General features: G+C 35.3%; 3 protein-coding genes across 3 annotated transcripts; 2 read left to right on the forward strand and 1 right to left on the reverse strand.

Moving 5' to 3' along the window:
- Nucleotides 1-355: 355 nt before the first annotated feature.
- LOC111056337 (39S ribosomal protein L41, mitochondrial-like) lies at nucleotides 356-9,624 on the reverse strand. Its single transcript, XM_039437799.1, has 3 exons — nucleotides 9,324-9,624; nucleotides 5,291-5,391; nucleotides 356-823 (listed from the first exon to the last, which is right to left on the reverse strand). The coding sequence occupies exons 1-3, from the start codon at nucleotides 9,478-9,480 to the stop codon at nucleotides 554-556; spliced, it is 528 nt and encodes a 175-aa protein (XP_039293733.1). The 5' UTR covers nucleotides 9,481-9,624; the 3' UTR covers nucleotides 356-553.
- A 105-nt stretch (nucleotides 9,625-9,729) lies between these two features.
- LOC120353577 (myosin-2 heavy chain, non muscle-like) lies at nucleotides 9,730-13,338 on the forward strand. The gene is made up of 2 exons (XM_039437797.1): nucleotides 9,730-9,915; nucleotides 11,297-13,338. Exons 1-2 carry the CDS (start codon nucleotides 9,912-9,914, stop codon nucleotides 12,466-12,468), a joined length of 1,176 nt encoding a protein of 391 aa, XP_039293731.1. The 5' UTR covers nucleotides 9,730-9,911; the 3' UTR covers nucleotides 12,469-13,338.
- Nucleotides 13,122-20,288, forward strand: LOC120353652 (cytochrome P450 302a1, mitochondrial-like). The gene is made up of 9 exons (XM_039438215.1): nucleotides 13,122-13,701; nucleotides 14,798-14,957; nucleotides 15,618-15,694; nucleotides 16,502-16,706; nucleotides 17,122-17,314; nucleotides 17,548-17,717; nucleotides 18,135-18,213; nucleotides 19,114-19,314; nucleotides 20,114-20,288. Exons 1-9 carry the CDS (start codon nucleotides 13,122-13,124, stop codon nucleotides 20,225-20,227), a joined length of 1,779 nt encoding a protein of 592 aa, XP_039294149.1. The 3' UTR covers nucleotides 20,228-20,288.
- The last annotated feature ends 6,620 nt before the right edge of the window (nucleotides 20,289-26,908 follow it).

Genomic DNA, 26,908 nt, shown 5'->3' on the forward strand with positions numbered 1-26,908 from the left:
CATCAAGTAACGAATAACTCAAATTTGGTTATACCCAATAATTGGGTATACAGAAATTAACAATTATTGTTAACCAAGTTTTGATATTCGATATTACTCATTCAATATTACAATAATTGAATGGTTTTTATTTTTTCAATATTCTTGTTCTAAAAGGAAGTATTTATTCCGCATTTAAGTATTCATCCCAAGTATTCTATTCTGAATACTTGAAGATGTCAAAACCAAAATAAGTGTTTATGACAACATCGTCAAGTATTTTTTTAGCAATACGGGCAACAACGACATTATCACCTTCAAAAATACACAAGTACTTTACTAATTCATAACGGTTGTTCAATAACAACTAATAGAGTTAACAAATACTAATTTTATTTGCTAAATACATACAATTGAACAACAAATGCAAGCCACTGAGACAATACCAACTAATTAAAAACATACTCCAAACAATCATCACACCTTTCCTTCAGTTGGATATCCAGCTTTTGGTAATTGGGCAGGCAAATATTATAATATTCAATTTATCTTGTTGAAACAACGAACTAAGAACCTATTTCAAATAATCATCGAACCTCTCCTCCAATTGAGTGTTAGTTTTAGGTGAATAGATGTCGCAGCCGGTCTGCCTGGCTTTGATGCGCGCCTCCTCAGCGGTGAGCCTCTCCTCGGCACTGGGCTCAACTGGACTGCCGTCTGCGTTCAGCTTGCCTGTGTTGAAGTCGTTCTCGATTTTCGACCTGTAGACGGCATTGAACAGGTCTCGCGGCGTCCACTCCGGCTGCTCAATGGCCGACACCCGGTAGGACACGTACGGCTTCAACTGCAACAAGAGGCTCTCCTGTTTACGAGGCTTGTTCCGAAAGTGAGGTGCAATGCGGCAAGGAAAACTGGAGTTAGGGAGGCGATGGCGAAATAATAGTACCTTGAATGTGTGTTTTTAAAAGCTTCCCAGAGAATTTAGTCAGAGTATAGGAATTGCAAAAATTGGCATTCGATTATTTGTTAAGTGATGTCATTGAATAAAACTTAATTTGATTTTGATCTGGATACTCAACTTCCTATTTTATTCATAAATTCACATACTATACTTTCTTATACGTTTCTTATTCACTTACTATATTATAAATCAAACCGCTAATTACCCGTTTTAAACTAAATGCAATAATGAGTGACTAATTAATTTGGAAACTAATTAACTGTAGATTAATTTGGAATTTGAAAATCAAAACTCGAGTTGCGAAGGAGATTGTGAAAGAATCGAAACTTAAATATCCACTTTAATCCACCGTAATTACCCTTCATTATATTACTATTTACAAAAAGTAAAGAAACGATTAAAACTTAGCTATAAGTTCCAGCTATTGTAAAATTGTGACATCTTGTGCAATTCTATGTGACTGAATACAATAAATTTGATGAATTAACTAATGCAAGCTGTGATATTCAGTCACATGGACTTGCACAAGAACGTCGCATTAAACATAATCTGACAATGCCGATATATATTTTCTTTATTCCGGACTAGCAGGTAACCAGTGCACCGCAAGGGTCTAATTAAAAACTTGACAAACTGAACAATTTAACCATCCTAGGAAATAAAGAATCTATATGCAAAATTTCAAGCTCATCTGTTGAGTAGTTCAGACGTGATGATGCGTCATTCGTTTCCGTCATTACTATCCTGTACGAGTATAAGCGAATTCTTTCCTTATAGATGAATTGTTTCCTTATTATTCTTGTATTATAGATGATGACTACATGAGTATTTTGCTTATGCGTGGGTGATGGAAAGTGCGATAGACGAGTGAGATTTGATAAGATGATCAAACGTCCATGCCTACCGGCGGGATTCGAACACACGACCAGGTAGCGCTAGCAGACCGTAGAGTGCAACGCCTTAGTCGATTCAGCTCCTCGGGAGCTCTTTTCAGAGCTACTTTGGAGTTCGTTCCTCGCCCCGTCTCAGGAAGTACTGGATCCCCTAGCCGCGGATTGCTGGTTCTCATGCTAAAGGGAAAAACTGCCAATCAGGGGTAACCAAAGCACACGAGATTACCGTGTGACTCTGTCTCTGGAAGTAACCTGGCTTATGGGTGTACGGCTGGGTGAAGGCCCCAGACTATGGGAGGTCTATGGTTCTACCGTTGTAACCTGGAATCTCCGACTCTGGGACGAGAGACTCTCGTCTCTCGCACAAGACTTCACTGTCTCGTGCACAGTGAAGTCTCTCTGGCGGAGTTTCGGGGTAATCCAGTAAGAGATTATGGTATTTAGGGTACCCCCGTCTCTGGAGGTAGCAATCATGTGAAATTGCCGCTTGCTTTTCAGCACCGTGGTGTATCTGTGGGACTGTGGGTAGCGCCTCCGTCTCTGGAAGTAGCAAGCATGTGAAATTGCCACGTGCTTTTCAGTACCGTGGTGTATCCAGACTGTGGGACTGTGGGTAGCGCCTCCGTCTCTGGAAGTAGCAAGCATGTGAAATTGCCACGTGCTTTTCAGCACCGTGGTGTATCCAGACTGTGGGACTGTGGGTAGCGCCTCCGTCTCTGGAAGTAGCAAGCATGTGAAATTGCCACGTGCTTTTCAGCACCGTGGTGTATCCAGACTGTGGGACTGTGGGTAGCGCCTCCGTCTCTGGAAGTAGCAAGTATGTGAAATTGCCACGTGCTTTTCAGCACCGTGGTGTATCCAGACTGTGGACTGTGGGTAGCGCCTCCGTCTCTGGAAGTAGCAAGCATGTGAAATTGCCACGTGCTTTTCAGCACCGTGGTGTATCCAGACTGTGGGACTGTGGGTAGCGCCTCCGTCTCTGGAAGTAGCAAGTATGTGAAATTGCCACGTGCTTTTCAGCACCGTGTGTATCCAGACTGTGGGACTGTGGGTAGCGCCTCCGTCTCTGGAAGTAGCAAGCATGTGAAATTGCCACGTGCTTTTCAGCACCGTGGTGTATCCAGACTGTGGGACTGTGGGTAGCGCCTCCGTCTCTGGAAGTAGCAAGCATGTGAAATTGCCACGTGCTTTTCAGCACCGTGGTGTATCCAGACTGGGGACTGTGGGTAGCGCCTCCGTCTCTGGAAGTAGCAAGCATGTGAATTGCCACGTGCTTTTCAGCACCGTGGTGTATCCAGACTGTGGGACTGTGGGTAGCGCCTCCGTCTCTGGAAGTAGCAAGCATGTGAAATTGCCACGTGCTTTTCAGCACCGTGGTGTATCCAGACTGTGGGACTGTGGGTAGCGCCTCCGTCTCTGGAAGTAGCAAGCTTGTGAAATTGCCACGTGCTTTTCAGCACCGTGGTGTATCCAGACTGTGGACTGTGGGTAGCGCCTCCGTCTCTGGAAGTAGCAAGTATGTGAAATTGCCACGTGCTTTTCAGCACCGTGGTGTATCCAGACTGTGGACTGTGGGTAGCGCCTCCGTCTCTGGAAGTAGCAAGTATGTGAAATTGCCACGTGCTTTTCAGCACCGTGGTGTATCCAGACTGTGGGACTGTGGGTAGCGCCTCCGTCTCTGGAAGTAGCAAGCATGTGAAATTGCCACGTGCTTTTCAGCACCGTGTGTATCCAGACTGTGGGACTGTGGGTAGCGCCTCCGTCTCTGGAAGTAGCAGTATGTGAAATTGCCACGTGCTTTTCAGCACCGTGGTGTATCCAGACTGTGGGACTGTGGTAGCGCCTCCGTCTCTGGAAGTAGCAAGCATGTGAATTGCCACGTGCTTTTCAGCACCGTGGTGTATCCAGACTGTGGGACTGTGGGTAGCGCCTCCGTCTCTGGAAGTAGCAAGTATGTGAAATTGCCACGTGCTTTTCAGCACCGTGGTGTATCCAGACTGTGGGACTGTGGGTAGCGCCTCCGTCTCTGGAAGTAGCAAGCATGTGAAATTGCCACGTGCTTTTCAGCACCGTGGTGTATCTGTGGGACTGTGGGTAGCGCCTCCGTCTCTGGAAGTAGCAAGCATGTGAAATTGCCACGTGCTTTTCAGCACCGTGGTGTATCCAGACTGTGGGACTGTGGGTAGCGCCTCCGTCTCTGGAAGTAGCAAGCATGTGAAATTGCCACGTGCTTTTCAGCACCGTGGTGTATCCAGACTGTGGGACTGTGGGTAGCGCCTCCGTCTCTGGAAGTAGCAAGTATGTGAAATTGCCACGTGCTTTTCAGCACCGTGGTGTATCCAGACTGTGGGACTGTGGGTAGCGCCTCCGTCTCTGGAAGTAGCAAGTATGTGAAATTGCCACGTGCTTTTCAGCACCGCAGCATCCACAGAATATCGAAGAGCACCTCTCACTGGTTCTCCTTTCCGAAACACTTGCATCCCCTTCTGGGCGCCTGTGTGGTGGAGGTGCAAGCGCCCACCTTGGAGACCTCCACAATTGGGAGCCACAAGCATTTTCCCGAGCCTGTAAACGAGTTAGAGGATACGTCCAGGCCCCGACAGGGTTCACGTACTGCCGGAAATGTGCAGTGCCCCGACCGGGGTGGACAATCAATTGAGGTGGTTACACTGAAATGCAGGCTAAACTACTCTGTGATTCCGGCTTGGTAGTGCTGATGGGTGGTGGCATCACGTGTCACACCTCACGGGATATGCATACAGCAGGTGCCCACTTGCAAGTGTGACGTTAACGTGTGGTGTCGTGGCCGAAACCCTGATATCAAGAATCATATTATTTTATTCCTATTCAGACTATTGATTGTAATGATAGGGGGATTAAAAAAAAAAAAACATCTGAATAGTAGTGGAGATTTTGTCGAAGAAATCCCTGCTGAATAAATTACTTGGAATTGTCACTACTATTTATGCATTTTGATTAAAAGATTGATTAAAAACTAGTTTCTGCTGTTGAACCAGCATGGATAGTAAATGTTGCACCATCATTGATGATGGCTGTTACATCATCATTTTGTATAACAAAGAAATAATACAACACCAGCACTGTACAATATCGATAGGCCACTTAAAATTTTCGTTTACACGTGTTGTAACGGTCCCGGCTGAAGTATTTATAATAGAAGTGTATTAACGGCTTAATATATAACAGATGTGACCGAGGTGGAAATTTCTACAGGGACTCCCCACCAATAAAAGCCATACGAATATAGTATTATTATTCAGGAATAATTCTGTCTGTGCTACGCTTAATTGAGAAGATTGTACCTCTCTAGATTGTTATTGACAACCATTCAATTTGAATACTATTAACGTACCATAGAGAAACCATACGCTATTGTTTCTCTATGCTATTACTTGAAATTTCAAACATGAAAAATTGGTTTTGTTTAGTAACTTACTTCGCAATCAGTCAGATCTGGCACAATTATGTCAGGAATCATCTCAGGGACTTCAACGAATTTATCTCCTTCCATGTAGCCTGGCTTCTTAACGCCATAATCTGTGAAAAAAGCCAACATATCAATATCATAGACAAACAATCATAGTTGATAATTACTATCTTGTTCATTTACTATTTTATATCTCTTATAGGCCTATTATGTTATTAACTCCGATTTTGCGTTCGCATAGCAACTACCTCATTCAAGTCCTGCCACAGAATGTCCGCAACCTCCAGTTGAGTCATTTGAAAAAAATTTACATGAAAAATTTATTAGTGTGCCCTTGTATAGTATTTGTCATAGTATTTAGTTTATAGTTTCATAAATACTATGGTGGTATTTTACTATTCGTGATGGTAAGATGACCAATTTTTTTGAGTTGTTTTGATCATCAAATCTTCTAGTGCCATATTGATGAACTTTGTTTTCATGTGTCTATTATTGTAATTTTACTATTGACGAAATCCATCCGGCATAAGGCTGGTCAACGATTGATTGAATTCCTTATTGACACATTTGAATTGAAATAACCATTTATATCTGAAGTTATGATCAGTTTTAGTTCTTGAAATTTGATATTAAATGATAATATTTTACATATTCATACGAATCATTCTTGATAACTCATAATGAATTATTGGAAGAGGAAAAACAGGCTAGAACTGTTTTGTTTTCCAAATTTTGATAGAAATATAGTCAAAATGGGTTAGGTTTAGCACTTAATAATTTCTAACGCTATGCTATCATATCCGTTTGCTATGGTTTTATGATGTCATTCAGTCCTCCTTCTTATAGAAATTAAACTCAAAAATCTGATGTGGTACACTCACACAACTTTCCTTGCTCATTGAACTGTAGAAAGGGACACATCACAAACACAGCCATAGCCTATCTGTTAAAAGCTGTTGATGATACATGGGAGGAAGGCAATATAGCTGCAGGAGTATTCCTGGACTTGCAGAAAGCTTTTGATAACCTTGACCAGCATATACTGATAAAAAACTGAAACAGCTGCAAATTCAAGGCAAAGCTCTAAAATGGATTGAAAACTACTTCACTGACAGATATCAATATGTGGAAATAGGCTACCAACAGCGAACAGTGATAACTATTGCAAAATCAACCTTACAAGAAATTAAGAAAGGTGTGCCTAAAGGGTCAATCCTGGGTCCATTGTTTTTCCTCGTTTACATAAACAACTTTCCAGACTATCTAGAAAAAAGTAACAAACCTGTCCTATTTGCAGATGACACAACTATAATGTTGTACCTATAGATAAGAAAAAAGGTGACTTTAGCAGCATCAACTCAACTCTTCAAACAGCGTCTACAATTTGTAAAAAACTTGAAACTTAACAATAAATGAAGGCAAAATAGTCAAGATTTCATTCACACCTGGAAATCGAGGATCGTATTTATGCAATGAAATTGTCAGCCAATTAGACACAGTTGATAACACCAAATTCCTAGGCATAATCATTGACAAGAACCTGAACTGGATTGAACACACTAGGCAATTATGTAAAAGATTAGCCTCAGCATTATATGTCATCCGAAGAATCAGGAATACAACAAACTAAAAAACTGCTTTCACAACTTACCATTCGCTGTTTGCCTCACTCCTGCGCTATGGTATTGTTGCATGGGGCGCAGCACCAATCAACTGCATGAATGGGATACTCAGATACAAGAAGAAGGCCATGAGAATAATACTTAGGCGTGACAACATGGAACACTGGAAGCCGCTATTCCGGGAGTATAAGGTCCTCACTGTGATTTCAATCTACCTGCTGGAAGCTATATTACTAGCCACAGGTCAAAACCCTTCTTTGAGGTGCAGTCATCATGAGGAATCGTCATAATTTAGATCTCCCACAGCACAAGCTAAACAAATTCAAGTCCACACCAAAGTACGCGGTGTCATATTTTTCAACATGTTGCCGGAGCAAATAAAAATACTCAAGCACACTGAGCCGACACAATTTGTGAAAGAATTGAAAAGGTACTTTATAGAACGACCCTTCTGCTCAGTGGAAGAATACACTAATGAGAACTGATACCGCCACCTAAGGACTCGATAACTAAAGTGCGAGAGGAATTTCTTTTAACACGGCTCTTTCTCGAAGACAGAGAGGTCCGATGCTCTATCCTCCACTAATAACTCCCACTACCTAGCAGCATTCTCCTCCTTTTGTGTCTGTGGTCAGCAGGTATATTGGTTTGTGTATGTTACGGAGATGTGCTCATCACAAGAACATGAAGCAAAATGACACGGCGCATCCAATTGTGCGCAGGATGTCTGTCTGTGTCTATGCTACAAACTGTGGAGGGAGAAATGGGTTTCTCCTCTTCATGTTAAAAGTAATATATCTCAGACTTTACATTGCAGGACGCCCTAGATGCCTGCTAGACAACCCTGAGGGGATAAACCGATAACAACTCTCCGTTCCTAGGATCGTGATAAGGATACCAGAAGTAAGAAGTAAATAAGTAAGCCTCATACTTAAACGAGAATAATTAAGTGGAATAACATAATGACGATTGGCGGCAACATGTTTGAAACTACGATCAGACTACTGTATATGTGTATATATAATTGTTTTGTGTATATATAATTCGATGATTTTTTAAATAAAGTCGTCAAAACAGCTGTTCTACAGATGAAATATCTCGACTATGTGTTCTTTTTATAGACTGCTCTACCTACCTACCTCATGCACGAGAAGAGGTTACAAAGTCCATTTCTCAAGGATGGCGTGGATCACCCATCAGTTTCCCAGGAAAAAGACTCATGTCTTAATATGAGTAATAAATAACTATACAGGGGAGGAATTTAAAAAGTATTGGTCAACTCATTTTTGAGAAAATCGTAAAAAACATGGGTTTTTAGTAATTATCTGCCATTTTTGTCAAGAATATTACGGAGCTCCTGCAATTTTCTCAGAAATGAGACTCATGTCAGTTGATAGGGCTTATAAATAGCTATCCATGGTATATGCTTGAAGAAAATCGTTAAAGCCGTTTTTGAGTAAACCGTGAAAAAACATGGTATTTTAGTAATTATCCACCATTTTTTCCGCCATCTTGAATTAAATTTTATTAAATTGCTTATTGTCGGATCCTCATGGTATAAGTAGCCTACCTTAAGTTTAAAATTTCAAGTCAATCGGTTAATTAGGAATGGAGTTATCGTGTTCACAGATAAACACACACACAGACCAATATCCAAAAATCATGTTTTTGGACTCAGGGGACCTTGAAACGTATAGAAAACCTGAAATTAGGGTACCTTAATTTTTTTTAAAGCAATACTTTCCTTACCTATGGTAATAGGGCAAGGAAAGTAAAAAGTTACCTTGTTTTTGGCGGTGTACTTTTAGCGGCTAAATTTGGCTTGACGGCGACGTCATCTTACGTCCCTAGACCTGTCATCTGTACGGGTGTCTTGAAGCGGTGTTACAGAAAGTTAAGGAACCAAAGTTGTCTCTCTGTAGATACTCTTCTACCGAGTAGTATGGATTGGCTAAGAGAGAGCGCTTGAATGCTTTCTTGAGTCTGTCATCTCACTATGCGTTTAATGCTAGCCGAAACCTTGTTATATATTTTTGAGCTGATGAATTTAGGCCCATTCCTGGCTGGGGTTGATGTCACCTGCTCTACGTGGATAATTTGTGTTTGGCGTGTTTTGGAGTGTTGCTGATGAATTTCCTTATTCCTCACAAACAATTCAGGCTTTATGAAAGCCAGATTTTGGCTATGCGGTCAATGTGGTGTCTCACTTGATCTGCCAGACCAGTAGCAAATTCTAATATCTAACTGATAGCTTAACCTTTTTGGCCACCAATTATAATTGCTCTTTGGCGTACCAATGGTGGCTGAATATATAATGAGCCTTACAGCATCCGGCAAAAAGCAAAACTCTACTTCACTCTTTAAATAATAACTACTTCAATTAATTATTAAAATACAATAAAATCCAAGAAGATACTCACGATAAGGTAACATATCAGGAAGAGGATTTGTTTTTTGTCTTTCTTTATGACTTTGAGGTCCTCTATTATGAAGAAGAAATTTCCTAAAGTTTCTCTTTCCATAATCTACAGAACACGTGCTAAACTTCCTGAATGAAGCGATCTTTGTTGAAAACATTATTTATGATGAGTGTAACAATCTTTTGACCTATTTACTGTTTTTAAATTCAAATATTGTTTGAAACAACTAAATTCTACATAACCTCTAAAGTATGCGACATTAGATTTTAAAACAATAATCGAGGAATGACTATCGATATTTCCACTATCGAGTGAAAAGATTCAAGTCGATACCGAAGATATCGATGTCTTAATCCCGCGCAATTTAATTTAAAAAATAATCAGATGATATAATTAACTTATTACTTTTAAATTTCTTTATCTTCTCCCAACAAAAATCAAAGGTTCCTATTCTGTATTTGAGAGGCTGTTCGGAATGGTTTGATTATGTATTTTTGTACAGACCGCAAAATTACCAGGTTTTATTAATTTTTTTAAGAGAGGAAAAGCGATCAGTTCGGAGTAGAAAAAAATTATTAGTTTCTAAAAATGGGTGAGTCTTTAGCTATTTTTTATTACATTTCCTCTCTATATTAGGTAGGCTATCTTGCATTTTTGATTTATGAATAGACTGGAATTATTCTTATTTATGTGTCACTATCAAAATACAGTACATCAGTAGATACATACCGGTATAGGATTCATTTTAAAACCTGTAAGGACCATGTAACAAGAGTAGACTATGAATGATAAAAAAACGTATTAGCCTACATAATTCCTATTCATAATTCATATTCAGTTTTTCATTTACTAGTAAAATGAGGATGATAATAATTATTTTATTAGTTGGTCATATTGTAAACCACTTTCAAAAATGCAAAATCTGACTACCTATTCCTGTTGGGGCATTTAAAGCATATGTGTGTCTTCTGTAGTCCTATGTAAAGGAAAACTTGACAATTATTATTTCTCTGAATAATTCTGTTCATATCCTAGTCACTTCACAGGAAATGCTTCCAGCTCATTACTTTGGATTAATGCAAATATTTATTTTACCATAAAGAACAGTTAATACTCTTTTATTTTTGCCTGTATTTATTTTTTAGAGATCACACCATTATTTTGACACTTAATATTGGTTTAATAATACGTTTAATGTTTGATGTTTAATACGCTTGATGTTAAATGATTCACATACGCCATTATTAAGAGTCAAAATGTTTACACTCTATAATGCCGTGATTAGCCAAATCCGGTCGCTGCAACAGAGAGAAGGATACTGATCAGTAATCCTTCATAACGAAATTATCAAGTAGCCTTGTAAAAAACAGATAACAAGATTATTTATAAACGTTTAATGGATTTATTGAGTAGGCCCTACATGCCATCAGGCTCTATAATAATTAACCACATAACTTTAAATACTGATATACCTGTATCTATAAGTTCCCGTATTTTGACTTTTTTATGATTGTATTTTGTAAATTAATGCAACAATAAAATGAATTTGAAGTAAATTTATGCCAAGCAGGCAAGCTACTGCATTAAACATTTATGTAGAGGCACTGTCAGAAACTCTTATTGATTTTTTATACCATCAATGTTTTATTACTATAAGCTGATTAGGAACAGTTCTAATGGAACAAAGAGGAATGATAAAAAATCAATGGTAGAGAGTCGTACAGTATTATAATTACTTTGATATCTGTAAAATGAGAAATATTCAGACTGGAATAGTAATACAGTTCATAAGACAGTTTTTTTAGAGACTGTATCATTATCCATTGCAAATAGAATAATAGATGAAAACATGAATTAGCATCATAATTATTTATTGTGTGTTATAAAGTTAAATACATTATTGCAGTAGAAATAAAGATTATCAATGTTATTCAAAAGTAGCCTACCTAAATAATTTCTATTTTTAATTCCAGGTTCCAAAAACATAACAATGCTTCTCAATATGATTGGCTCCGGTTATAAATTTGGACGGTGCATACCTCCAACTCATTCTAGAAAATTGAAAAGATGTGTGAACGCAAACTACTATCACATTTCAGCCCAAAAGTTAAAAGAAATACAAAAGCAAATGAGCGAAGGGGACAAAAAGGAATCGCAGAAAAGGCTGTTCCCTAGTTCTTTGAATGACACCTCATTAGAGGGCGAGAAGAGTGTTTCCAAAGGAGTTGAGAGGCCTGATGATCTGAAAATCAGCGAAGTTGGAGATTTTATTGCAGACTCCTCCAATCAGAAAGATGTTGGAAAAAATGAGATGCCTTTAACACTTGAAAAAGCATCGGAAAGCTCTGCTCAAGTTGATCTAAACATTGGAAAACTGAAAGCTGATCAAAAATATGAGGAGAAACAAACAAATAAGGTAAACGAGTTGGAAAAAGAAGCTAGTGTTAATATGATGGATTCAATTAAGAAAGAGATAAAGGGAAGCTATTCAAGCTTAAGACAAAAAAAGTTGGATAAAAACCCATCGGATTACATATTGTTTGGGTCTAGGAACCTGGCTGGAGACAAAGAGAAACTGAACTCAACAAAGGAGATTAACTCTAAGCCGATCAATAAGTTTGATTCAACATTCAGCATTAAAGTGGAATCAAATAAATCTAGTGAAAATTATGTGGAGCCGAAGGAAAATAACACGAAAGAATTAAAACTTGATGAAAAAGGTTCAATTAATGACGAGAAAATAAATGTAAGAACAGTGAATGAGACAAAAGATATCAATTCACAAGAGGGAAAACTAGCTTATAAGAAGCAAATTGACATTGCTGAACGAAGCATTTCAGAAAAGAAAGTAATTGCAATGAAAGGAATGGCGATGCTAGGAAAAGAATCGACCTCTGGTGAAAATTTAAATACTTTGGAGAAGAAACATTTGAGAACATCTCCAAGTATTCAGGAGAATCCAAAAACAGCAGATGATGTGGAGGCGAAAAACGTCGCATCTGCAAGTAATTCAACGAATTCTATTGATAAAATTAATATGGATATGATAAAAAAATCCAAAAATACAGGAAGTGATAGCAGTGTCAAAGAAGACAAGCCTAGAACACTTGAAGTGGATCGCCCTACTACTAAAAATATATGTTGAATACATTACTGGATCCAATTGCCAAGTCATCGCAGAAAAAGGTCCAAATGAAAGAGAGTTCTCCTCAAGGTGGAAGAGGTGAATCAAAAGAGGCAGCCAGTAGCAAAAACCCAATAACTAATGAAAAAATGACCGATGGGAAACAAATAGTTGATAGATCGAATAAACCAAAAATGAGTGGCGATAGCAAAGCAGCATCAAACGATTTATTAGTAAAAGGAAATGCAGTGAGAACTTCAAATGAAAACACAGCTCAGAGTCCAGATATTGCACCCAATCAACAAGTTGATCAGAAAAGTCAAGATAAGTCAAACATTGAAAATAAATTGAATATTTCTAAAGCAGAAAAACATAAAATGGCAGAATCAAGTGATTTATTGAAAGAGAATATTGTTGACATTCCAATCAGTATCTCAATTGATACATCAACCAAAGAAGGTCTCAATCGACAAGTTGACAAGACAATTGGACATAAGTCAAAAATTGATAATAAATTGAAGGCTTTCAGATTGGAAAAGCATGAATCACCAATTGATTTATTGAATGAAAGTATAAAAGATTCAAACAAAACAATTTTTCAAGCATCTAATAAAAAAGATGATCATAAAATAACTGCGAAATCAAACGTTTCAAATAAATTGGACAATTCGAAGATGAGGCAGGTAAAATCAGCTTCAAAAGCAAAGTTGGTAAAGGGCAAAGCTAAACCGAAGCCTAAACCTACACTTAAAGTTAAATATCGATTGAAGGAAACTCTGAAAGACAAAATGGAAAAGCTAAATAAACAAGAAAAGATGAAGATACTGACAAGTGACAGTAAGAGTAGAACAGCTAATGAAAAAGTTGATCTCCAATCAAAACCTGAGAAAAAAGAAATTCAACTCCATACAGAATCAAATAGGCTCACAGCTTTGACAAAACAAGAGGAATTTCCTAAAGTTGGTAGCCAAATTGCGGCAGTACAGCAGAATCCACAAAGAATTGACAAACAATTACAACAAAGTAATAATACAGCAATCAAGAAAGATTTGAACGAGCGGGGAATTATGCCTTTTGACAGCAGTTACATCATGAAACAATTAGCGAAGTCGAGGCAATCTGAATCAATCGAGGACATTCCTGGGCCAAAAATAATGAGAGCTTGCTCGAATATTGTTAATGCCCTTCCAGTAATCGGTACGCTGTCCATCTCAAGTCTCATGCGGTCCTACAACCGATTGTGCCTTAGTTACGGTAAACACAATTCAATTGAACGAGTTGTGTATTTAATTACTGTACATTAAGCTTTAAATATTATTGAATAAAATTTATTTTCAATCAGATGAATAGGAAATTAGAAATTATTGAGTCTATATAAGTTGAATAAGATCTTGCACTCAGTTAAAGGCCTCTCCACTAATTCATAGCTTCTCATATACTGTAGCTATAAATATCACTTTTCAACTTAGTTTAAATTTTATAAACATTCAGAAGCCCTTATATATAGGAGAAATTGGACCATACAACTATACATCAAACGACTGGATGGTCATAAATACATGCTAAGTAATAATTTAGTGTTCAGTGTTTTTTGTAACAAAACTCATTAAATTTGATGGATCCAACGTCTTCACAGGCCCCAAGAATTTATGATCACTTGAAAATGGCATAAATGACCGAAACATGTTGTGATAAAATATTTAAAAAAAGGGTACTGAGATTTTTATTTTCTTTATATTTATATTACAAGTAGCCCTATACAGGAAAGAGATAAACACTAAAAAAGAATAATTTTGATTGCTTTGACATGGCATTATCATGTAGAGTAGAATGGTGATAATATTCTAGTTGGTAGAAATTGGAAAGCGGTACATTAAAAGGAGACTGAATGTTGTAGTATTGTTGTCACAGTCTCTTCTTTATGGATTCCTTGATTACATTGGTCTATATTACCAGAGAGAAAATACTTGAAATGCAATAATTAAAAATACATGCATTTTCTCTCTGTTATTACCAAAGAAAATAGAAATATTCGTATCCTCTTTGATATTACTATACACTATTCATTTTCTGCAATCTTTATAGTAGTTGCACTACTCTACATTGTTTTGGGAAATGATATTTATTCATTTATTCTTCAATTCCACTCCTACCCAATTAGTTAGCCTCTTTTGATTTATAACTCAACCACTCGAATCAATATACAACTCTACATATTTACTATCTATCTTTCATGACTTATTATGCGCATTAAATCATAAAAAAATTAGGTCTATACGTACTTTTTATAAAACAATTTCATTCTTTTTCATAAATTAATAAAGTATTGTATAATTATTTTTACATTTTACTCATTTTGATGCTACTTCTTCTCAAAATAGGGATGCAATGAGTAGTGTGGACGACCAGATGACATGTGTTATTGAGCATTTCGACCTCAAAAATCTATTCTGGTCTGCGAGTAGATATCACAATTCTCTGGAAAAAATAAGTGATCAATTGGTTGAGAGGTAAGAGTGAAACTTGTTATATAATAATAATATTGATACAAAATTCATTCAAATCCAATTGATGCTATTCTCACATCAAAAGTTTCATTTGCATAAGCATAAATTCACTATAATTATGAACTGATTTAGTTTGGAAAAATTGAAAGTGGAGGTGAACGGTGAATAAACAAAATTATAATCATTAATATTAGTTCTCAGAAGTAGTATCTGAAGACTCAATAAACTAGATATTGAAATGTTTTATTATAGTATATCATATAATATAATCTTCGAATGAGAAGATAAAATTTTATCTTTTTGAAAACTGTATCATTTTTTATAATAGCGGTACAGAATAATTTCAAATTAATGATTTTTAGTCGTGGAGAAATTTGTAGTAATGTTGGTAAAGTTGGAGATCTGTAGTAGGATTAAGGAGGTTGGTAATAGGTGGATTATATTTCTGAAATCAAATTAGAACTCTAAATATTTTGAAACTAAATCAGGGAGAATATAACTGTACATTCAGTCAATTCTTAGAACTATGGAAATATTTTGTTTTAAACTCCAATCTACGATTTTAAGAGGTGGAAATTTGTAGAATTTATTCATAACGTAGGTAGTTGATAAATAATTATATGAGTCTGCAATTGAATGTAAAATCAATTTGTTTCATTACAGAATCACCTTCACTCGAGATATGCACAATGAGGTCCCTAAAGACTTCATTAAAGAACTGAACAAATGGTCTCTCGAATGTAAGTCTTGTGATTAAGTTCTATTGATCAACTCCAAATTCACTATAGCTCGAGAATAGTTTAGCCCAATATACTAACGAGAACTTATAGGTTATCAATGATAATGAAGCTAAGGTTGAGAGATGTCAATCAGCGTGCTTTGAAAATCTTTATTCAAATGACAATGATTCATTCCTAAATACATAATAATTTCATCTTTCAAAATGAAGGATGTTTGACTAAAATTCAAGCTTTAATTAACAAAGAAGTGCAGAACATAAAACATGCTAAAACCTTTCTGAGCATATCCTGATTTTATTTTCATGCATTGAAAAATAGTCACTTGAGTCTGGATTTATTAAAAGATTTATAAATAAAATAATTCTATCCTCATGATGATAAAAAGCTGTATGTCTTTGAAAGTAATACTACCGTACGGTAGGATGGTATCTATGATATATCGAACATAATTTATTTTATATTATGCATATTACATTCATATACTACCAGTACCAACTATAACTCTGCCACAATAAAGATTACAATGAAAATATACCCAATTAATTTTCATAGTACAGACGAACAATATGCTCCACTTGGAACAGAGGATGAAGATCAGAGCATGTTGAATATTTGAAATTAAAATACTGAGATGCGGTTCAATACGGTACGACAGAGGTTTATGAATATGTGTGTCATATTTTTATCTGTTCATCTTATTTTCCATGTAGGACTTTTCTCTTCCCTATTACCAAGTATTGTTTACACCTATTATCACACGACTTGACAATGACACCAGTAATTATGACCAAATTTGGCTTACTGCAGGCATGATGCAAGTATTGTTTGCCACTGAGATTGGCTCTCTGAAAAGTACCAGCTACTTGGGGCATCAAGAAACCGATATCATTTTGAAATCCTTAACCGATGCCACCGATGCTTTGAGAAACTGTGAGTCAGGAATACAGCTATGGAGAGTGTATGAAACATCCAGCTTCACAAAACTGACACAATCAATAAAACATCTTGAAAGGTGAGCAGTATTGTCCTTGTTTCCAATATAATAGGAATAAATTCATGCTCCCATGTAGGTTCTATTTATTAGACTATTATCGAACGTAGCTTTTCTAAATAATTCGACTCATTTGTAGGTACAAGTTGTAGAAGATTGTTGTTGATTGAATGTTTTTGTAAAGTTATTGACCTATTAGGATGCTAATGGATGATTCTTGGAAATTGAACCTCAATTTTTTATTATTTCGGTGATTTACTTATACACAAACGTGATGCATCCATATCTCAAATCTTCAGCAAAGAATTAACCTGATAGAGCATGATGTTATGTTACATACTCCTTCGCACCTTTGATGTAGTTGATGAAATATTTTGTTTTCCTGTTGGAATTTCCTTTGCTAAATGTAATAGAGTATGGTAAATTTGTGTTACAGATTCCTTTGCAAGCATATACCTTTGTTGAAGCATGAAGCGAAGCTTGAACAGAGGCTGGAAATGCTGCAATCCAATCTAGAATCCAAACAGAATGCCTCTTCGCTAATAAGTGGTCTGATATTATCAGGTTACGTTGACGTTGATAAACTGTTGAAGATCTGTATGGAGACAATGCTGATAGCTGTTAATACGGTATTTATCACTCATTTCAAGTAAGTAACAGTAGGATACCTCTAAGTATGTATATTACAGTTTCTTGCTTGAAAAAGTTTTGCTTGTTGACATATATTGATATGATGAGAAATGAGAGACAGTTATGGATAACAAATAGTATATACAATTAATAAACTCGTTTACATTTATTTTGAGAATTTAATAATTTTCATTTTTAAAATGAAATAATTTATAATATCTTTTGATGACAGACTTCAACATCACTGGGATTCGTTCTCTACCATATGGCAAGAAATCAGGAAAAACAGAAAATACTTCACAAGGAACTAATGTCGGTGCTGCCTGATAAATCATCCAAGTTAAATCCAGAGGTTTTGCAAGAGTTGCCCTATTTGAACGCCGTTGTACAAGAAACTCTAAGGTGAGCCTATTTGTTAAAATTGAATCAAAATTCTATTCTCAATGTTCACAGAGAATTCACATAAGTAATAGACAACTGGGTCAACAACACATCAAAACAAAATATAAAAGCATAATGAATAATAATGACTGATAGACTGATACAATTGATGATAATATAAAAAATTATTTCGTGAAAAATTATTCGAATACTTGTACAATTTCATTCGACGATAATTGGATATAATGGTTGGCTACCGGTAAACCGGGGTCGCTTTGTACCAATTTTCGGGAGTAGGAAAATAGAGAAAAATCCTAGCCTTTGTCTGATCAGAATTTGTATCACGATTGATATCTATTAATTGTATACATCAACATTCAATTCAATTCATATTTGTTTTTGAAAATTTGGGAATAATTTTGATCCAATTGTTTCTAGGCTGAAACATCCCATTCCATATTCGGTCATGAGACTTCAGAGGAGTATAGTGCTGCATAAATATTACATTCCAGCTGGAGTAAGTGTAGTTTGTAAATTCATGCACATCATTTAATATAGAATAGATTTGAGAAAGTAAAACTATTACGAGAAATGATAAAATGAATAACTTAAATTTATATGAGTGACAATAAATATGTATCTATGAAGATAAAATATAATACATGAGTTAATGGTTGATGGTATAGCCTCTAAGATTACTATACTGCACAGTACAACACATTATTCTGTACTATACAGTACTATACAGAAATGTATAGTACACTGCTGTACTAGCGCTTTGATATCACGTAAAAGTATATTGCTTGAAAAATCTTTAATGCAAATATTAATATGATATGATATTTATTGTATGTGACATATACTTATTGAATGCCTAAGAATAGTATTCAATACAAAATGAAATATTAAGATAAAGAAAGGAGAAAAAGATAAAAGATAAAAAAGAAAAGGAAAAAAAGATCTCTGATAAAAGTGTCAAAATGAAATACATTTTTAATAAGTAGTTTCACAATAATACTTAGATGAAAGGACATAACTGATATTCTTTATTGTCACACTATCAAACTACAAACTTGAAGATCATTTGAGAGTATCAACTGATGAGAGTTCAGTACTTACTAGAGTACATGCACCAACCATGAGAGATAGACATTCTTAACATTAATCTTATCAATCCTAAAATCAATTCGAATTCTAGAATCAACTGTGGATTTCAATTCACTTTCAATGATGGAAAAATTTCATAAATCAATTCACTCACAATGTTGTACATATTTTATATGGCATTTGTGTTAAATAATAATTTTTCCATGTTTACACTTTGTGAGGGATTATTTAAATTGTTTATACTTATTTTTTCAAGTTTTTGTTCAAATTAATCCAAATAAATTTGAATTTTGATTTTCTTGAATGGCAGACTTGGGTGATGACAGCGAATGAAGTGGCATGCTTGAGGGAAGAGAACTTCGAGGATGCGCAACTATTCAAACCAGAGAGATGGCTTGAGTCTTCACCTGAATTGTATCAGGACACAATCTCACCTCTACTCGAGGCACAATTCGAACCGTTCCTTGGTCGAGATTGGTTGCAGAAACAGCTACTTATTGGCACAGCTAAGGTAATATTTTAATGTTATCCTATTCTATTTTAATTTAATGTTCACTTATTGAATTGTAATATGGAATAATACATAAGATAACATTATCATTATATTTTGTCATTATTAATGTAGCTTTCTGCAAAACATTACAATATCTTGTCATATCATTAATCTAATTGCCAGATTGTTTTTATTAAAATTTTGAGGCGAAATAAACGCCTAAGCTCCCTCAGTTAGATTAATAAAATCTGATGTTGCTTTCCATGACGAAACACTATGTAATAACTTTGGTGAAGTTCAGACACTGTGTTACTTGTAAATATTTGAGAAAAAGACACTTACATTTCTTGGAATATTGAGGAATGCATTTCACTCCTGAGGAGGAACACAATGTCTGAACTACAACAAAGTTAATAAAATCTCTCACATCTCCTGGGTGACTTCTTTTCGCCGACAGTGCCTAACTATAATATGCTAAGAAGCATTAAATTTGAATTATCTCAATCTAGACAATCAGAGTTATATTTCTAATTCCCTTCCAAATTTGTGTGATGAGTATATTTCTGCAAGAGTTATTCAAAATCATAAATGGATGGGAGAATATCAAATTATTTAGGAATATGAATGATTTGAATGAACATATTTCTACCTTGAAGAATACAAATAAGGAAAAAATTTCAATGATCAATAAATTAGATCAGTGGAGATTCAAACTGAAAACTTAAAATGAGTTTATTAAAGGTTTCCCACCTCCATCACCATCAAGTATTTTAGTATTGCATGAATACTAATGAATAAAAACATCTTACATTTCCAGGTCATAAGAAACTTCAATGTAAATTACCGGTATGGTGAAATCGGTAAAGAAGGAGAATTCCTATCAAAACCTACAAAGCCATTCCAGTTTGAATTTTTGGAGCAACATCTTTAGAATTCAATCTTTTGTATAGTGATCATTGTGAATGTCATGTCAATTAAATTTCTTCGTTTCACCAATGTTGATTTTCTTTAACAGTAGGCTACCTTTTTTAGAGTTATAGGGACGTGGAAAAGTAAAACATATATCCGGTTCTATAGTACACCTAATGAACAGAAAAAATGTACGATCTAATTGGAAAGAAACTACGTAAAAATAATATGAGAATAATAATAGTTATTATATGATTTTATGGATATGGTATAATATACATCGTAATCCGTGATGGAATATTCTTTGTTATAGGCCTAGTATATCATTCAAAGTAGTACCGGTACAGTATATTCTATATCTGTATATCAAAGCAACATATTTTTTAAATTGAAAAATAAATCTCTGGATACGGTAATCTATTTTTGTGGTTTGAACACGCGCAGAACCAAACAGAAATCTTGCAAGAACTTAAAATTAATACTTCCATCCAAAGACATAACATTTTTTACACTTATTCAATGGTATGATAAGGGGTTCTATATTATTCAGATCTGAAACATATTATAAGAGACATTTAAAACATATATCAGCGTACAAAATTTACAAAATAAATCAGCTAAAAGACCAGAAATAGCATCCTTTACTTTATAACGGAATTTGCGACTGTCATCAACAAAAAAAGTAAAATGTCATGAGAGACATCTACCAGAAATCATTTTGCTCTTTCTGTGATTCTGGGTGGGATTCCTATCCCAAACAAGAGTAAATCAAAAGAATGTCTGAAATGAATGCATTATTCTTTTGAAATGAGAACAGTAATTGAGCGGGCCACCAACATTCACCAAAATTATGCAAAGTAGTTGACGAATCATGCAACATTGATGAATTATTGAATGACTGAAAAGTTCAATTGGTGTCCTTCCTTGAATTAGATCACAATAATTATCATTCCATTCAACATCAACACTCGAATAAATTCTATATGATTTAGTGACAGTTGTTTTCTACGAAAGAGATAAAAGGAAAAATGACCTCCCATGCATATTCATGGAGATGGAATTGCCCAGTTTCATAGAGGATATTACATCACAGGTAATTAAAATTACCTCGAAAACGGAATATGCCAAGCTTCGTGTAGATTCGAGACTCAACGTCCAGAAATTGAGAAATGTTAAAAATTCAGATTTTTTCTGAAAACAGAATAAAAAAACTTCACTTAATCAGAAAATGGATTTAAAATGTCCAAATGAACAAAAGAAGTAGACTGACGTCATACGAATTCAAGAGAAAGCAGTCCCTTTACGAAAAAATACTGTAAAGGAAATGAATGGACTTATAATTATTAAACGGAAATCTAAATTAAATACTGTAAATCACCCCGAAGACTTCTGCTACTGCAAATATTAACAACACGGTTAAACAGCTAAATGGAAATTCGATGAGAGCTACTATTCAAAAATTATTTGCCAGCCTGGGAATCGAACCCCGTACCTCCTAATTGCCAGTCAGGTATGCTCACCCTTAGACCAAAATGAGAATCTCTGGATAGCAGCGCTCATTTTATGCAAGGCCAGCCAGTCTACAGATGGAAATTAATTAGAAATTTCGATTATTCAAATTCTAATGAATGATTTATTTATTGTTGAACGAAAGTCTAAATTAAATGCTGTAAATCATCCCGAAAACTTCTGCTACTGAAAATATTGACAACAGATAGATGGTAATTCGATCAGAGCTACACTGTCAAAAAATTATTTGCCAGCACAGAGCTAAATTCGATGAGGTTGTCAGCTTGGTGTGAGGCTGACCATACCTGACTGGCAGTTAGGAGGTACCGGTATCGATTTCCGGGCTGGCAAATACTTTTTGAAAAGTTTCTCTCATCGAATTTCCATCTAGCTGTTGTCAATATTTGCAGTACCAGTAGCAGAAGTCTTCGGGGTGATTTAGAGCATTTAATTTGGATTTTTGTTTAATAATAATTATTCCTTATTTAGCATTTAAATGCAATCATTAATTTCCATCTGCGACATAGATAATTTGGAAATGCTTCTAAGTGAAGTTTAAAGCTTAATAACTAATTGATGTTGATATTGTTCCAATCAGGTCAATCACAGAAGATTAATTAAGTTAGTTGATATTCAACTGTGCAAATCTTTCTATTGTCGGGGATGATAATTAATCGTCTGCACAATTTGATTTAATTTATTCGTACACGTCACAAAAGTTACGGTACAGGTAAAGTACCTATATTCTACATACACTGAAGACACCAGTATATTATGTGCATATTACTCGTGAATATACAAACATTTTTAATTATAAAATCACTTCACTTATATATTGGCTACTTTTGTTCAAATTAATAAAAACAATATAACAACTTGTAATACCCTTTATTAAAAACTTTAAAACATTAGTCGTTGAAATATTTTTAAGTTTTTAATGCACGTTCTATTGACGGTGTCAAGGGTACCTACTAAAAATTTTTATATTGTTTTTATCTATTTTTAATTATTATTGATTATTAATACTGCAATACAATAGCCCTGAGCAGTTAGCCAAAAGTTAGAAAAAATTTACTTGTCATTTATTTATTTGAATTTTAACGGTACACACCACTTTTACACGTCATGTTGAACCGGCCTGTTTTATGGATTGTTTCAAGATTTCAAGAATGGTGTTTTGTGTACCGAAGAAACGTGTGAGGTCTAATTAATATGTCAGTGTTTTTTAAGTCATCAAGGCTAATGCGAATCTACGTCAGGACCCTATATAGTAAGTGTGAAATACCTCGAGTATTATTTAGTGATGTCTGTATTCGTGTGAAATTTCTGTAATTAATTGGAACAGGATCACGACAAATAAGTGAGTGTACTGAAGCAGTCTAAGCTACTAAGCAACTGTCATCCCACTTAATAAAGATTGATGTCGGATGCCAGTAAACTAGAAATTTATTTGTAACCTGTGTGCGGTACATTCCTAATTTGAACTTGATTAATACGCTTCGCGACCACTTTCAGTCTTTATCGTGTCACTTGAAAAATGTACAGTAAAGAAGAGCTCTACGTACGGGTATAAAATTACAGGTTAAGCGGTTGAAGGACGAAGGATAGCTTACGTTTCTCAATACTGGTTCTACTGAATAATTCATTTTTAATGCGACTATCGCTCGACTGGAGATTTATCGTCTTCTTTCATCACATTCTTACTTCAATGGTCAAGTGTACGCTATTAGAAGACTTCAACAGGAATCTAAACGTTTTAAACATTTGTCTCGGAGATGTTGAAACAGCGGTATTTATTCTACAGAGATAAACGTAATCAGAGAGAACTTGCAATGGTTCAATTTTCTTGAATAATTTGTACTATTATTAAGAAGGTCAATAGACTATAATAAGCGAATGGATATGCATCTTATTCATGTTTGATGTCGAATATCTCTTGCTAAAACCTCCTCCTGGATTACTAATCTTCTAAAGTATAAAAGACGTTATAGGTCTATCCAATTCAATTTCAAATGCTCATGAAGTAGGAAATGCACATTTCTGTTTAACAAAAAAATAAAAGAAATTACAGTTCTTTTCTTGCGAATCGCAAGACGTCGACGGAAGTGGAAGATTTTTTAACCGTGGTTAAATGAATGAAATCGTGGCTGTCGCGTTCAAGTGATTCGTCGCATTGCTGGAGTGCACAAGGCTGTTTTCAATGAAATAATTATTGTAAATACGATACAGTTTTCAATTTTTTACAGAATACAGCAGGGGCTTCTCAAACGAGAAAATATGAAACTTGAATAATCACAAACTAACAAACCTAATTTGAAAAAATCAGAATCTGAAACATCAACACTTGTCCACTGTGAAATTTAATCTGATTATTATATATTCTTCACCTATCCACACATAGACTTTTGAACCGGCCACATTCGGATTATACCAGGTTGATGACAGACATATTCTATCCCAACAATACACTCCACCTATTAGTATGTCACCAATAACAATATGGAAATTAATTGCAACATTCGTCTCTGTCTCATTCTACTGTCAGACTTTCTCTTTCCTTCGTGATCCAACACCACTTCCTTGTCCACTCTGGTCTTCCTCCTCTTCTCAATGTCCAAAACACGCCGATTAAGACTATCATCCACTTGGAATGGAATGAGACTACTGCCAACCGGTCCGATTACAATGAGATTTGGTGAGGCTCACTTCAATCTGTCAGCATTGGTTGAATGAGAAGCATTGCTGTTGTTTTGTGAAAAATTCTGACAGTTCAAAGTGAGTCTCACTTCTGTCAGAAGCTCACAAGCTGTCAGTATTCCTCACAAACAAAATACATGTTTCCCATCAAACAAATGCTGAATGTTTGAAGTGAATCTCGTAATGGATGCTTTTTGAAAGGACCACCACTGGGAAACAAGTTGGCGAATGGGAACAAGGAGCCTGGATTCAAATTCATATTCATATTCATATTGATATTGTCATGTTCGGTGTGACTACACCTCACCACAATGAATGAGCTGGATGGTCTCGTTTTATAACAATCTTCGCCGAAAATGCCAAGCGGTCAAGCTTCGGATAAGAAGCAGATAATACCCTTTGCACATTTTTAATCTGCTTGTAAACGACATCTCCATCAGAATAAAAGTTCATGCTGATTGAATTTTATAATAACTGTTATGCAATGGAAGCTAATCGCCATAATGCACATTTTTGGCTTTGTTAGAAATTGGTCAGGAAGATTACTAGTGAGATATAAGTCTAGTATACTGTGAAAAATAATTAGGAGAAATCTTGCAGTGGAAAAAGAAAATACTAAAAAATGGGGGAGACACAAACGGGCATTCTTGAGGAAAATAAAAAAAATCAATTAGGAAAGAAAAGAGACATCGAGATTTTTTTCGAAAAAGAGAAGGGAAATAAAAATTAAAAGTCAATGATTTGAAAAAAAATAGGGGTGTTCTATGCATTTGTGCAATGTCGAAAATCTCGTTATGAATGTTATTTCAGATCATGTTTCTTCTTGATGGTAATGTTGATTTTTTCTCTTTGAGGGTTCATTTTACACAACTTAATATAAGAAAATAACAAAATGCTTTTAGTCCGACTCAATGCCTTAATTTTAAGGGCCGGTTTCCGAGCTCGGAATTTGGCTAAGTCCTAGAATTAAAACAGCTGGAGTCAGAAAATTATCTATCCAAAACGGGGCGTAGTCGCAGCTTTTATAACAGTAGTCGCAGCTTTTATTTTCTCATTTCTATAATTTGAAACGTTTTTACTTGACGAAATGAAACATTTCCAAATAACTCAAAATAGCTGAAACTTTACACTATTCTCTCTTTATTTTATCAAGTGTTTAATTTTCTTGTTTTTTGAAATTTAATTCAAACGTGACTATGACAATGACTGCGACTACGCCTCGTTTCGGAAAGCCAATTTTCTGACTCCAGCTGTTTAAAGTCTAGGACTTAGCCAAATCCCGAGCTCGGAAACCGGCCCTAAAGCTTTAGAGCATTGAAGATTTTGTTTTTGTCTGGATTATATGTTGATGATTGTTGTGTATTTGCCACTTTTTTGAGAGGTATTTGCCACAATAGCAAAGAGATACAGATTTATTTTTTGAAATCAAGGGTTTAATATCTAGTGAGTACAAAATGAATGTTAGTGTCATTTCTTTGTAATATTGATTTATAAATCATTATCAGATTTATTTATATTGTAACATAATAATTTGATTGTCTTTATTTTCCAACTCAGTAAAATATAGAATGATCTTGTTTAATGATTTGAAGGCAAGAATATATAGCAAGCGATAGTATGTGAGGCTCTTGAATACTCTCACAAGACTAATAATAACTCATTCTTACAACAAAGTTACAGAAAATTCAACGAATTTGCAAATCAACTAATCAAGCTCTCTATAGATTATAATGATTAGAGAGGTGTTAAAACTCTAATGTATATTTTTATGTAAGAATGTTGAATGAATGAATGAATTTGTTCATGTATGAGTTATTCAATATATGAATAATTATGTTCAAATTACGTTTGTCGATGCAATCAATGTTTGTTTATGACAATAATAAAAATTTGATTTCATTTAATCATCCTCTGCGTAGTAATTTGCACCCTTCTCCACTCTTCTAATTTTTTTCTCTTTCGTTTTATATTTTTAAATACAATTTTTCAATGAGGGAGATAGAAGGTTTGATAGAGCAAGAGATAAGGAGAGAGCAAGTGAGAGAGAGAGAAAGAGACAGAGAGATTGATTGTATGTGATTATCTCTTGCTCTATCAAAAGAGAGTGAGGGAGAGAGAGAGAAAGAAAGAGAGAGAGTGAGGGAGAGAGAGATAATGTAAAGACGATCACCGGATCACCTAGAGATGTGGCGATTGGACAGTGAGAGAGTGAGAGATACTGAACTTTCTAGTGACCTTTGAAAAAATGAAAGAATCTTTCGGACAGAGGACGATGTTATCTGATTTGTCCACTCCTTGTGTATTGGAGTACAAGCAATAATGTATATAGTGGCTAAATGGAATTTGGGGGAGAGGGTATACTCCAGTCTAATCCTACGAATTCTTCTACCATACCATATCATACTCATACGTTAACCAACCAACCAATGACTGGTGCCTGATCTCGTTGTGTTGAAACACCTCTGTAGTTCGGTAGTGGGATCTGAGTAACTGACCA

Source organism: Nilaparvata lugens, chromosome 11, assembly GCF_014356525.2.
Source record: "Nilaparvata lugens isolate BPH chromosome 11, ASM1435652v1, whole genome shotgun sequence".
Lineage (NCBI taxonomy): Eukaryota > Metazoa > Arthropoda > Insecta > Hemiptera > Delphacidae > Nilaparvata > Nilaparvata lugens.

Excerpts from the sequence above, each read along its gene's own strand:
- LOC120353652 (XM_039438215.1), top strand. The coding sequence starts at position 13,122 with ATGAGGCAGGTAAAATCAGCTTCAAAAGCAAAGTTGGTAAAGGGCAAA. Across the intron at positions 15,695-16,501 it reads GAACAAATGGTCTCTCGAAT|GCATGATGCAAGTATTGTTT; the intron begins GTAAGTCTTGTG and ends GGCTTACTGCAG. Across the intron at positions 19,315-20,113 it reads TACTTATTGGCACAGCTAAG|GTCATAAGAAACTTCAATGT; the intron begins GTAATATTTTAA and ends TTACATTTCCAG.
- LOC111056337 (XM_039437799.1), bottom strand. The coding sequence starts at position 9,480 with ATGTTTTCAACAAAGATCGCTTCATTCAGGAAGTTTAGCACGTGTTCT. Across the intron at positions 5,392-9,323 it reads TCCTGATATGTTACCTTATC|ATTATGGCGTTAAGAAGCCA; the intron begins GTGAGTATCTTC and ends CTTTTTTCACAG. Across the intron at positions 824-5,290 it reads CAGATCTGACTGATTGCGAA|TTGAAGCCGTACGTGTCCTA; the intron begins GTAAGTTACTAA and ends CTCTTGTTGCAG.